The sequence below is a fragment of the Agelaius phoeniceus genome, chromosome 2, assembly GCF_051311805.1.
Source record: "Agelaius phoeniceus isolate bAgePho1 chromosome 2, bAgePho1.hap1, whole genome shotgun sequence".
Taxonomy (NCBI): domain Eukaryota; kingdom Metazoa; phylum Chordata; class Aves; order Passeriformes; family Icteridae; genus Agelaius; species Agelaius phoeniceus.
In genome coordinates, this window is record NC_135266.1 from 106,066,943 (window position 1) to 106,081,692 (window position 14,750).

Here is a 14,750-nt window from a genome sequence, read left to right on the forward strand (position 1 = left end):
GCCGACAGCATAAGACTTTTTACCAATAAGTTAGATTTTCTGAATTCTTGTTCTGAATATTTTCTTTTGGGAAAAGTTTTTATAGAAGGACTGGGTTTTGAGTGAGCTTTAATTATTAGTATGAATGTTTTAACTAAAACTGCAGTGAGAACAGTAGCAATCGGAACTGGATATCTTTTTTTTTTTCTTCAACAAGCATTTTAACCTTTTTTTTTTCCAGTTCTGCTCAGTATTACTGAGCATCGTGGTACTAAGGCTTCACTCATTATTTGGAAATTATATAATGCTGACTAAGAAAACAATACATTGTTTAGAGTTGATGGAAAATGTACTGTTTATTGTCTATTTCTGAGACATTTGCAAAATACAACGTATGAAACTCTCCTGTGGCAGAAATATAGGAAATAACAATAGCAATTCCTTCCTGTGGGAACACAACATTCTGGAGGTGCTGGGTTTACTACCTCTGTAAAGCATTTAAATTTTTTCGTGCTCTCCCATGGCAATAATAAATCTCTTTATATTACATTTCTGTTTGCTTGGGGTGGGGGAGGAAAGTGGTTTGCCACGTATCTAAAATGCTTCTGCATGTTTTGTTCTCCAGTGAGATTACTCAATGGCTCTCTGAGCACCGAAGGGCTGGTACAGGCCAGGGTTGGGAAGTTGTGGCACCTGGCATGTGCAGATCATTGGAGCAGAGAGATTTCAGACAGTGTTTGCCAGCTGCTGGGGTTGGGGTGAGTGATAAATATTCATTGTCCTTTGTGACTTGTTTGCAGATTTGTTGAGTGTATATTGGCATTTTCCTCCTCATTTTACTGGTGTACTCTCCAAAAAAATGGCAAGTGTATCTGTCTCTGTCAAGCAGAGTGCTTGGTGTGCCAACAAACTTGAGAATGTGGCAAACCCTGTCTTGATAACATTCAGCACAGGATTGATGACTCTGAACGTGGCAGGTTGGGCATGAGGATGCATATTGGAGAACACTGGGAAAGTGTTGTGGATGCATCACCCTTTTATCACTTTTTGTCATCATTTACATCTTCACTTTCATAAGGATGGCTCAAAGCTGGAGCCAACAGCAGCCTTGGCTGCTCTGCCTTTGTAGTGCTGCTGATCATTCCAAGTAGAGATCATCACTTGGATACTCTGCTAGAATAGAATGGAATTCTAGAATTCTGCTAGGTAGAATGGAATTTTGAGGGAGACTTAGAGCAGGGATGGAGTAGGGAAGTATATGGCAGAAAAATAGATTTGGCTTTAGTCCCTGCTAAAATTCAGAAGAATTTTCAGGGGAAACATGGGGATTGCTGAGTGCAGGGTGTTGCATTTTTCAATCTGTGGTAAAATTTATGGCCTAAATTTTGGCCTTACTTACATCATGTGCTACTCTACTTCCATCCACTAAATAATAATTAGTTTTCCTGCAGTGCTGAGGTTTTTTTGGGAATGTCATTCACCCAGCCAATAATCAAACTAAATTCTGAGCTTGCAATTCACTATTTTTGGTCTGTGACCAAAGAAAGATGCTTACAAATCCCCTTCTGATAAATTAATTGCAGCAATCACAGAGTTAGAATGACTTAGCAAAATATCCAAGTGTTATTTCAGAAATGCTTCTAATTGGATGAATGTCTGCTGGTTTATTGGGTTTTTACTTTTTTCCTTTGGGTGAGTACTGAGTTTACATAAAATCAGATAGCTACATGCAGAAATCCTGACTGTAATTTATGTATCCATGCATGTAAGAACACACAAACTGTGTTTAAATGTGTTCTGGTCAAATACCTTGTTCCTTAGAGTGGCCAGTGACCTTCTTCCTCTGATTCTTTCTGCCCCTGCCCTGCCTCCTTTCCCTTCTCAACAGAAGTAATTTTGTGGTCTACTGATTTAATTGTCATATTTGATAAGCTTCAACAAGCTTTGCCTTCCATGGTATTCTAGCTTTTAAATATTAGTTAATGCTTTTTTTTCTTCATAGCATTCTCAGTTTATTACATACTCCCATTGTCTTGCAAAAATATTTTTAAACCTAACTTGCATTACATTTTTGTAACCTGGGTGCTACTGCAGTTACAGCATAGGACAAAATTCTCATATGGGTGTGTCTATATTTATGTATGTATTAATATATTAATAGGTATATATATATGTGTGTGTCTGTGTGTGTTTTTGTGTGTGTGTGTGACTTCTGTGAGCATCATACTATTCTGCTTTCCTTGAATCCCCCTGTAGCAGCATATTTCTTAATAACCATCACCATATTTGTTACTAAATGGATGTTTGCAATAGCAGGTCCTGAGTAGGCTGTAGCTCATGCTCCTACCCTGAATTACTCCCTAGAATCATGTTTTATTAGACAGACAGGCTAAAGTTCTTCTAGGACAATTTAGTTTTACTATTAATTGCTTATACATTTGCTAGTCTCACTTTCTGTTTAATTTATGAAAAGGACTGAGCTGATAGGAGTCCTGTATCATATCCTGATTATTTATGTACCTGGGCTACAAAGTGCAATGTTCCTCACAGGTTCCAGTAAATCTCAGTGTGAATCCTTTTGCCTCCATTTCTCAAATATGTGGCTGTTGCATTTGTGATTTGTACCAAACAAGAAGCCAGTCTGGAGACATGCTTATTGTGCATCTACAAAATACAGCTTAGGCAAATAATTTACAAATCTTCTTAATGAGTCTGGGCTGCAAGATGAACAAATTGACACTCTGGAGAAACCTGAAAATAATCCTTTGCTCAGCTTGCACTTGTAGCTGTGTGCCTCTGACAGCACTGCTAAAATCTGTTGTCAGCATCTTATTTCCTGGAACCAAGAAAATCACACACTGAGCTTTTCACCATTGCATTGGGCCAATGCAAAACAATCCTGTTTCCCTGGGACCAGAGCCAGCTGGGTCTTTGCTAAATTGTACACAGGAATGGGGGTAGACCTGGCAATTTTATCACACCTAAAAATCCAACAAGAGTGAGCGTTTTTAGTCTTTACTCTGCAACCCTTCCTTCTATTTTCTTCATGAACTTGCAACATTCTTCAGAGGGAAATTAGGTCCAGGGAATACTTTGCTGGTCTCAGCAAAGTTCTTAATTGTAGAATTTGACTCTGCCTACCTGGCCTGGCACTTTACTGCTCTCTCAGACTGTCTAAAAGCACTTCCAGGCTGAGAAATGAAACAGCAGTGACTTTTCCAGCAGGTGGATCATACAACTCTCCTGGTGGCACAGGCAGGGTTGTTGAACACCTCTTTACTTCACACACAGCAGATTTGCAGGCAGATTCCAGACTTCATCCTTCCCAGGAGAGTGAGATTTACTGCATTTGAAGAGAAGACACAGTGCAGGTGCTCCCTGTGCATTAAACCCGCAGGTGCTCCTTGTGTGTGAAACAAATGGTTCCCTTCTTGCTCCTGAGATGTTTAAGGTTAAAAGGCCACATGGGAGGTTGTCATCCCCCCAAAAATTATTCAGTCTAACCACAGCTATCTTTTTTCCCCATGCTTCCTCAAGGGAAAGCAAATATGTTTCATAGATATGTGTTCCGAACTGGTCATATGAGCTATCACAAAGTGCATGATGCAGAATGGACTATAAAGTAAATCTGGATATGGGTTCTAAATGTCAAAACAATTTGTCTCACCAATAGTACACAGAATTCAAATTTCAAAAAGCCATTGCTAAAAAAAAAAAGTTAGTTGAAGAATAGACTATTTGATTCTTTTAAATTGACTACATGACCTTTAAAGGTGCCATCCAACCCAAACTGTTCTGTGATTCTATGAATACATCCCACTCTTGATCAATACCAAACATGACACTCTTGACTTATTCCACAGCTACTCTGATTTCAACAGATCTATGAGATGAAAATTAACTTTTTTTTTACTCCATTAGATTCTTCATTATACAAAATATAATTTAATTTATTTCCAAAGCATTATAGTATAACTGCACCCCTCAAAAAAGCAAGACTGTGATACCCCAGGGTTCAGCTATTACTGCCCTGTTTGGCATACTAAGTTCTAGCTCCATACATTTAAGAACTGGTATTTCAAACCCATCATTGTGGCACAGAAAAACCAAACTAAATATTTACTGCTGTCAAAATAACTATTAATATCTCTTTCAATATGAATGTAACATTAGAAATCTTAGACTAAGATGTAAGACTGGAAGTAAGAGACTCACATTGTAATCCAAACAAGTTTCAATCCTCAAAAATCCCCTGCTAAAGGGTCATTATTTGAGGAGAAGAAAAAAAAAATTAAAAAGCTGGTGTTTATTCTGTCAGAATAATCATTTCCCAAATATTGCTCCACTGGTGGAATAGGGTATATATCTAAAAATATTCATGTGTCTTTTTGACCCAGGAATACAAATATGTCATCATCTGTATTATTCACTGGAAATGGCCCATTTGTCACCATTACCAAAGGAGGTAACCAGAAGCTAATTTTTACAAAAAGGTGAGTACAGGGAGGTTTATTCCTCATACAAATGATGTCTTTAAGTATTGTGGTGATTATGTATGCACTAATGTATAGCTCAAATCCTAATTTCTTTCTACATCTCTATCCATTTACTGTGGAAATTATATGCTCTTTTATGAAAATATTTCTTATCTAGAAATCTCAAAATTATGAGTATATAATATAGTAGAATTAACACTACCTATATATAATATAGAAGAATTAGGATGGAGTGACAATCACCCATAGTTATAGAGTAGTTATCACAGTAGGTTCTCTCTGTAATCAGCAGAGAAAAATAAGCTCTCCAAAATGTGATCCATCAAGGCATTTCTTGAAATATGATGAGTCACACTCTATAGTCCTTTAACTTTATTGATATAGACTTTGGACACACTGAGGATTGCTAATTTAAGCCATCCACATACAGGAATCTATATTTAAACAAACTATCCCCACTCAAAAGATGACTTCTGGATTTGTCTCCACCTTTACAAGTGAATCATTAGATTACATGATCCTTAAAATACATTTGATTCTACTCTTACCTTTCTCAGTCCAAATAACTGCTGAAGGGATTCTGAAGAGTACTAAAAACTGTTAATTTCTTGTAGATTTAATGAAAATGTGATATTAGCCCAGGATTACCTCCTCAGGAAATAGTGGGATTTACAACACAACTCCCAAGCAGAAAGGCTTGCCATCATCAGTTTAAGGAATTGTAATGACTTCAATTACTGTTTTCTGTTTATAAGAGGCTTTAATCTATAATTTTTTCTGGATTTCTACCAGAACACTGAGCCAGAAAATTACTGTCTAATTGCTAAAATGCTGAAACCATGTTGAGGACAGCAAGAGTCCATGTTCTTTCAGTTTCCCTTAATAAACGTAACACATAGTGACAAAACAAGAGACATGTCTTAATTTTCTATGGTCTATTATTTTATCTTCACAAAAAAAAAAAATTAAAAGTTACATTTTATGTTCTGATTACACTCTGTTAACCCCAAACATTTATCATTCTCATGGGTGGCAAAAGTATCTTAAACTAATGGAATATCATTGGAGTCTATTTTTCTTCTTTTCTTGAGTGAATGTCTAAACCAGCATTTCCACAAGACATCTTGAAGAGCAGTAATGATTTAAAGATGTCTTCTCTTACTACCTGTTAAACACTAAAAGTGATTAAAGCAGGAGGAAATGGAATAAATTCATTTCTCTTAGTTGTATTTCTGTTGCAGAAATAGGTGTCTTCTCCCATGTTTCATCTGGACAGCTGCTAGGAATCATTTTGCAGGGTGACACCATTGCAGATTCTCACATGGTTTTTCTATATATAATGAATGCTAGAAAGATCACACAGATTTGATAATTTAAGCAACTGAATTCATTAACTGGTAATCCAATTATAAAATGTATTTCTCACATTGTCTTTGTTTTTTTTATTCAAGTGCATCCACCATTGAAACACAGGAGGGCACATATAATAGGTTTTGAAATCTGCAGTGACAGAGACAGCAAAAGAATTCTCTGGTGCCCTTAGGTAATGTGATTTTTGGCAGGATAGTTTTGTAAGAGCCCCAGATCCTGCCTTTTTGACACATGTGAGCAGATTCCACAGGGACTAATTGGTTTTGCCAGTTCTAAGTGAAGATCATGCTCACAGACACCCTAACTACTCCAGATTTCTGCCTGGCATGCTGCTTGACAGCTGACACTCAGAGAGGCACAGAGGAGGGGGTTCAGCACATGCCTCTGGTGCCTTTTGGCCACTCCTGTGCAGACCAAGAGGCAGCTGAGAACTGTTGGGCTGAAGTGCAGGCAAGGGAGTGCTTCTCCTGCTGGGAGCTAGCTCCAAAAAGAAGGAAAAGCAGAGGCAAATGAAGTAATTTCTGCTGAAGCAACCAACCAGTAGGTACTCGTGGTGGGACAGGCAACTCCCTGTACAGTGAAATTATAGGCACAAATCTGACACTTTGGTTGTTAGTTCAGGTAGTTTATGCATCTACCTATGAGAAAGAATAGGATTAGATAAAAGACCCACTGACTCCCCCATTGAAAGCCTATGAAGGCATCATGGAAAAGTGTATTTAGTTGCTATGAAGTTTATGCAGAAGGTGGTTTTGGTTTCTTGCATTTTTGGTTTCTTAATATTTGTCTGGTTACGTATTTGGATACAGAAAATGTATGTCACAGAAAATGGTTTTCACTTTTTAAATTACGGCTTGAAAATTAGGTACCTACCTTGAAGTGGAAAATGGCAACGTGAGACTATTCAGGGCCAGAGGAATATCTCATTTGCACCCCACTATAGTGAAGGTTTAACTGGGGAGGTGGTGGGTGGTTGCAGTTCCCACTTTATTTCATGTCCCTCTGTGCCATTGGGAAATTACTGGGTCACATCTCACTCACAGCAGATATCCAATTTTAGAGCAAACACAGTTGAGGGATACATCATTCCCTACCATGTTTAAAGTATCCTCACCTACTCTATTTACAAATGGAATGTTGGCAGAGCTTGCTTTTCTGTCTTCCCCTCATTCTCATTTTTGTGTGTATCAGATTTGAATTGCTAGCACGCACACTGTCCCAAGTGCCTCAGATTCATTATAGACTATGAACATAATATTAAAACCTCTGGGTATCAGAAATGCTTGAGCAGTTTTGATCTATGGTCTTGTGCTCTTCAGACTCTGGCTTCATATATTTGCTAAATAATTTCTAACCTAGCATATGCAACTGCGTATTTTACAGTAGCATTATTTTCTTAGTAAAATGATACAGGGATATAAAACTAACCTCTTAAATTCTTTGGCCACACTGATCTCTAGTGGTAAGGTATTGAAAACATCTCAAAAGGTAGGAAAAAATGCCATAGGCAGCTATAAGTTTATTGAAAATCTGTCTCGGGCAGATGACCCATTTCCCTAAAACACAAGAAGAGTCTATTATTATTTCCATAATATAAATCAATTAAGTGCCCACAGAAGAGGAATATGTACATTTAAAGTTGTAGAACCTGTAATGTTGTATACTTATAATTGAAACATAATTTAAACTTGTAGCATTAGTTATTATCCTTACCAGCCTGATACTGCTAAATGAATGTACTTTCATATATATGATTGTATAAATTTCTCTGTGTGTGCATGTATATATATTTGACATTCAGAGTTATCTGATGTGTGCAGATACTTGTCATTTAATTGCACTTTCATTCTAGAGAACAGTGTTGGGACAACCTGGTGGTTCATCTGCAATGTAACATTCAATGTAAGTACAATGATATTTAATGTAAGTACACAGAATCCAGGAATATTTCACAGAGAGATCAAATTGTTCAGACCATAAAGCCAAATGTTTACAGCTTGAATGGAAAGGTTAGGGAATGGACTATAAATGCTATACTCATAAATAATATAAACAAAGGAAAATTTAGCCTTCACTTGATTTCAGTGTTAAGTGTACACTAGAGATGGATTTGTAGTGAAAACATTTATAAAATAAATGTATAAAAATTCCAGAAGATCTGAGGAAAGAAAACATCTAAATCCAACTTAGACAGTCGCATCTTGATTTCAGCTATAAAAAGCCAAACTTTTTTCCACGGTATTTTTGAATAGCAGTTCAGATTCTACAAAGCCTTGTTTTTCCCAAGAAAATTGATTATAGTCTAACAAAATATGCTACATCCCTTTAATAATTTCTTATTTGATTTTATTTTGTTTTATCGTAGCTTGTGGAAAAAACCTGGTAACTCAGAATAATGGAACAAGAATTGTAGGTGGAAATGATGCCAGAAGAGGGGCTTGGCCTTGGATAGTTTCCCTCCATTTTAATTTCCTACCCGTTTGTGGAGCTTCCCTTGTCAGTGATGAGTGGCTGGTAACAGGAGCACACTGTGTCTATGGGTAAAGTTCTTTTATGTCCAAGTTCACTAAGGAGGCATCAGATTATGAACAAATTGTGACACTGATATGAAAAATTAACAACTAGCTCCTGGTTTAATTACCATGGTTTGAATCACTTGTAGGCTCCTTTACTTCCTGGTAAATCCTTAGTCCTTACTTTAATGCAGAAAATTATGGAACCAAGCAGTATTTCCTGAATAATAAGGAACTGCACTTTAAATGCATGGTATTAATACTGAGCATTGGTACTTAATCCATAATTATTGTGGGTCTCCATAAATTGGGTGAATTCCTCTACCAGTGGTATAAAAGGTGATATAAGCCATAAATTAAACCCAGTGTTCCTCCTACATATTATCCTGGATTGATCAAGATTTATTGTGCATCACTGGAACAAATCTTGATTTATGTGCATTGATTAGGCAATATTGGATATCCTCTCTATGGTGTAATTTGTACCATTCAAAGAAGAGATGCATATTGAAATATTTTTTAGGATCTTTCATAATATCTACAATAAAAACAGAAGTTGTAAAAGACATATAGAAACTGGAATGGCAAAAAAAAATCAACCAAAAAAACCCAAAACCAAAATTAGAGTAGGGCTTTCACTACAAATAGCTAAATAGTAAGGCAGTGGAGACTATGCCAAAACCCTAACGCTGCCTCATGGTATGACGAGCGGTACGTTCTACACAAAGACACTGAAATGAAAAGGATTAAGCCCCTTAGTTTCCACACAATAAGTCTACAGTTGTCTTGATACTTCCTTTTCATGTGAATCACCTTTCTATTTTCAACTAAATCTAATTTTGCCTTTGCTAGAATTTTCCTAAATTGAAGCTTGCAGTTTCACACTTTTTAAACATTTAACTTGGACACTCCTAGTTTAGAACAAAAGAACATCTTGATGTCAAACCAAAAGATGAGCAGAAACCAATTCAGTCCAACAATCAGGCTGAAAATGTACTTTTTAAACCATAAAAGGATTGATTAAAAACCAGAAAATATTTAAGTTCTCTGATGAACACGGTCTCAAACCAGCATATGTAGATTAGGAAAAAAATGCAGATTATGCCATATTTTGTCTTAGCATATCTTGTTTGATTGAGATTAAAAACTAAGAAACTAGTTTTCTGAGTCTGTGAGCTGCAGCATTTCCAACATCTCAGACCTCTCATTCCTTAGATATTCCATTACACTTTTCTAACTAGGACCAATATTAATTGCCAGCAGTCAGCAGTATTCCTCATAGTGTTTAAAAAGCCATGGTAATTTAGTTAATGTATTTTCCTCCTCTGCACCACCATCTGATTAATTCATTATAAATAATGCATTATAAGCTCACCATAAAAAAAAATCAGCAACACATATCTGCAGCGTGGATGTTTAAGACAGTGATACTCACAGAATTCTAAGCACATCTACCCCGTTCTACTTATTTAACAAAAATTGCAAATGCTACGGGTTGCCACGAGGCTAAATATCAGCATTTTTTCTGATACACATTTTTCAAGACTTCCATTAATCATTCCTAATTGTGAATACTCTCTTTGCAATTTCTAGGAGACAACTGAAGCCATCCCGCTGGCAGGCAGTTCTTGGCTTGTACAGCCAGTCGGACCTGGCACAGCCTCCAACAGTGGTTCGGAACATTGACAGAATAATTATAAATCCTCATTACATGAAGGAAACAAAAGACAGTGATATTGCTCTGATGCACCTTCAACACAAAGTGCAGTATACAGGTGAGTTTTTGTTTTCCCAAAACTCACCCATTTATTCTATTATGCTAAGCGTATGAGGGTGGTGGGGAGTCTGCTCAGTAATTCCTGGATATCTTGGCAAAAAGGGAGTTTGAATTAATGAACATTTTCTGGTATGACTTCATAAAAACCTGAATACAGGGAAGAGGTTGAAATTGATTACTTGTTTCTCATTCACAGATTACATACAACCTATCTGCCTACCAGAAAAAAACCAACAGTTTTCACCAGGAATTATCTGCTCCATTGCTGGCTGGGGACATATTAGCAATGGAGGTGGGTTGTCTGCTTGGAAAATTCTGACAGGCATGTAGCTGTGAGAGGAGGCTTGTTTCTATTCCACAGGAGTTGCTAAGGTCAAATAGTTTAGAGAGCTACTATTCCATATGAAAATTTAGGAACTATCCCATTCCAATATTTCTTCTCTGAAGCAAAATTATACTTATAACATATCTCTTAGGAAAAAAACCATGCATATCTAAGTTCATTAGGCTATAAAGAAATCTTCTTACATCCACTTAGAAGTTATGATGACTACTTTTCTCAACATGAAATATGTACATCTCAGTTCCAGATATTGGGTGGGGTAAGAGGAAGATAAGTCTTTCTGACAATGTGCAAATGATTTTCCCCAGAAGTCAAGAAAGCTGACTGCAGTGTGAAATGTATGTTCTGTTTGTATGTCATATGCTCCAGATTTGGAGTCTCTCTGAAATAATAAACATGCCATTTCACTTCCACAGTTGAATACATTGACTTCTACCTTAAATTGCATTTAAAATTTTGAGTAGGAATTAATAAAATAATTTTTTAAGAAAACTTTAAATAACCAAAGGTACACAATAAACACTGAGGAAACACTAGACAACCCATATTCCTAAGTCTTTAATCATCCCTTAGATCTCCCCACAGTGAGTTCATAGTCATTGATTTTTGTAATCTTGATTCAATTATAACCAAATTCAGTCCCATTACAAAAATGAAAGACAGAATTCAGTTAATGAGCCCTGTTTAATCAGAGACTGTGTTACAGGGGCATAAGCCTGAGTAGTACAGCAGTAAGGCAGGGATTCCTGCTGCTCAGGAGTGTGCTGAGCATGTTGGAACAGGAACAAAACCATCAGTGTTCCCAGTGGGATGCATGTATTTAATGCTGCAGGTAAATGTACTTTGTATTCTCCTCAGGTCCCTCTTCAAATATATTGCAAGAAGCAGAGGTTCCTCTCCTTTCCAATGAAAAATGCCAGCAATGGCTGCCAAAATATAATATTACTGAGAATATGCTCTGTGCAGGATACGACATGGGAGGTATAGATTCCTGCCAGGTAAGTAGAAGCAACTCATTTCCACTGGTGGCATAAACTTCATCTAGTTACTGAATAAAACTCTCCCTGATCCTCCACTCATGAAAAACAGAACAATCCCTGTCCATTAATGTAACTTCTACTCATGGTACTTTGCCCATTTAATATTTTATCAGGATACAAGTTAAAATTATTTTTGTGTGTGTGTGTGTCATCTTGGCATAAACAATCATGGAGGGAGATAAATATGAGGACTGGGAATTTTTTGCAGTAGGCTTTGAATAATTCCTGCTGAGTAATTCCATGAAGGAGAGAGGCACATACTTAGAGAAATGCAGAGAACAGAGAAATAAATACCAAATAGACCGAAGTCTCAGAAATCCTTCATTATGGGAAAGAGAGAGAGAAAAGCTGCTTTTCCCCAGAATCTGTAGAGTCTGGAGACCTTTCCTAAGCAGACACCACAGCATTTCAGAGAGGCTGCCTTTCTGCAGTGATATATGCTCGTGTGGCTTTCGTATTTATCCATTCCAGCTCTCTTTTTAACTTGCTGCTTCTCTTTGAGAATGTCCTCAGAGGTGGCTGCCACATGGCTTTTCTTCCATCAATATGGAGTCTGTGGCATGGAAACTGGCTGGCTTCCCTCCTGGCTGATGAGAAGCCTTCTCAATAATTCCTATTGCCTTGCCCTACCAACCTAAGCTTTCACCACTGCCCTGACTTTGCCCAGTTTAGTCTAGAACAAGGACTCTATTCAAGCCTAATGTCCTTTTCCCTCATGGTTTTCCTCTTTCCCTTTTTCTTTCTGAACCTTATACTGAACAAAACCAAAAACAAAACAGCAACAAAAAGAAACCCAAAACAAAACAAAAAACAATTCCATGTAGGACCACAGGCTGATAGAGAGTACAAGTGACCAGCACTGTGATCAATGACCAGTCAGCCATGAGCTAAGATAAACAACTGATTCCTGATAGCACATCCCCCTTTAGGCTGCTGTCACAGCCTTTAACATTCTGGGATGCCCCAGGGTTATGGGCAGAAGTATTTTAATGGCCGAGTCCTTGCAGAATTCTCTGGTCAAGATCCATTCACAGGGCCAGGAGAAGACACAATTAATACTGGTTCAACTAACTTGATATACAATGAAAAATAGTAATTGTTTTCTTTCTCATCAAAACAAGACACCCACAGCTGACTCATTCCCACTGAAGCTAAATCAAATTCAGTCTCTATTACAATGCTACGTATGCTAAACTATTGAAAAGGAGGTGAGAGAAAAGAACACCTCTTCTGGCAATCTTGTCATTTTGTTTTCTAAAATTGAAACTGTGGAAACTCTTGAGTGACTGAAAATAGAACTGTTTTGGCTGAATATATTCAACTGAACAAAATACTCCATATTTACTCGGGCTTTGTGAAATATGAAGGGCTGAACATGTAAGGAATATGATTTAAAAAAATCTATTGAAGTCCAGTCTTGCATTGGAAGACTGATGTCACATCATTTAAAAAAATAAAGAAAAAAAGTAATGGATAATTTCCATTTTTTTTTTCATTTGGAAATATTCATATTGATCTCACTTGCTGGTGCTCAGGACATACAGGGGCAGAGCATCTATGATTAAGGAACAAAATGAACAAACATCATAAACAGGCTCTGCCTGGGAGTTGACACTGTTCACTTTTAACTTTTGAATTTGTCATTGCAGGGGGATTCAGGTGGCCCTCTGACATTCCAAGATGGGGACAGGTGGTTTTTGGTTGGTGTGACATCATTTGGAGAAGGGTGTGCACTTCCCCAGCGACCAGGAGTGTATGCCCGAGTCACCATGTTTGTGGACTGGATCAAAAACATCATCTATTAGCTTGATATTTTTTAATTGTAGCAATGGAGTTCAGATGTTGAAAGTAAATATTCCATAATGATGTACACAAGGCTGCCATTTCAACCTCACAGAGAAACTAAATAAACACATAACTCTTGGTGAGGAAAACATTGGTAACTTCTGTTTGTTAATAAGATCTATTTCCAAGTGAGCACAATATTTCAAAAGAGATGCTGTGGTTTTGTTAAGAAATAGTTTTGTCATTTTACCTTTTTGTTTTCTATAGGATCTTAGGAAAACAGATTCTTTGAACATCAGTGCATTAACTGCACAGTGGAGGGCTTTACAAAGCACAGGCAGTAAAAACATGTTTGCAAACTGTAAATGCTGCACTGGAAAAGAATCAAAATTGTCAATATCAAGTGAAACATTATCTGGTTTATGTTTTTACATTGTGTTTTTCAATGTGCAATTTCATATTAATGCAGAGTCAACTCTTCCCAGCAATCTCTCTGCACACCAAAATGAAGGTGTATGTCCTCTCTTCAAACTGGGCTCATGGGAGTTCCTCTGCCTTGCCTCTTACAAAAGGCTCTGGAGTGAGGTTTATGGATTGTGCAGAAAGGCTGACCATGGATCATGCTGCTTTCTAATGAACAAACTGAATGTCAGCCAAATGTTCTCTCTTGTGTAATGTGTTTGGAATTAATAGAGTTAAAAAAGGATTGAATGAAGCTTTTTAGTTTTCTTTCTAGGCAAGTGTTTGGCAATTATTCAAACAATTATAGAGATGTGCTTTTCCACACCCAATTAAAGACTCACAATACCACAACTTCTTATAAAAAGTGATATTTCTAAAAACATTTGACAATAATGAGTACCAGTTCTTCCTCAAGATTAATAGTGTTTCCATATTACATGCTTTTTCTGTACTGGTGATTTTTAATATATATTTTGTATTTTGTAAAAAAAAAAACAGCAGGGTTTCCCATTACAGCATTCTAAAGGGAAAGAATATGAAAACTAAAATAAGGGGTTTATCTTCTTGAGCTCTTTTATAAATCAGTTTCTATTAAAATATAATTACTTACTTGTTCAAATGCCTTAAATTCCACAGTATTAGTGTAATATGATGCACTTCTTTATTTCTGTTTCCAGACCAGTATAGGATTTTAATGTATTTATCATTCCACTGTACCAAAACTACAAAATGCACTTTCACTTACTGTATAAGTGTACATATACACACAGGTGTTTTAAGCTCCTGGATTTGGTTCTTACAACCCTAAATGAAGGTATGAAATGCTTACAAACAGATGTTGGCAGTCACTGATAAAAAAACTCAAGTTCCAAACTGCTTTCAGGTCTTTGTAATTAGAGAATTAGGTCCAGACCAAAATCTGCAGCTTTATCAAGACATCTGTGATCACAAAGAACACAGGTAAACATAATTATGACAGAGAGA

General features: G+C 36.9%; 1 protein-coding gene across 1 annotated transcript in view; it reads left to right on the forward strand.

Annotated features, from left to right (window-relative positions):
- TMPRSS15 (transmembrane serine protease 15) overlaps positions 1-13,339 on the forward strand; it is a 52,777-nt gene extending 39,438 nt beyond the window's left edge. The window contains 8 exon segments of the mRNA XM_077174684.1: positions 605-737; positions 4,377-4,472; positions 7,699-7,748; positions 8,212-8,386; positions 9,953-10,134; positions 10,333-10,428; positions 11,338-11,477; positions 13,169-13,339. Coding sequence (XP_077030799.1) covers positions 605-737; positions 4,377-4,472; positions 7,699-7,748; positions 8,212-8,386; positions 9,953-10,134; positions 10,333-10,428; positions 11,338-11,477; positions 13,169-13,339 — 1,043 coding nt within the window.
- Positions 13,340-14,750: the final 1,411 nt, after the last annotated feature.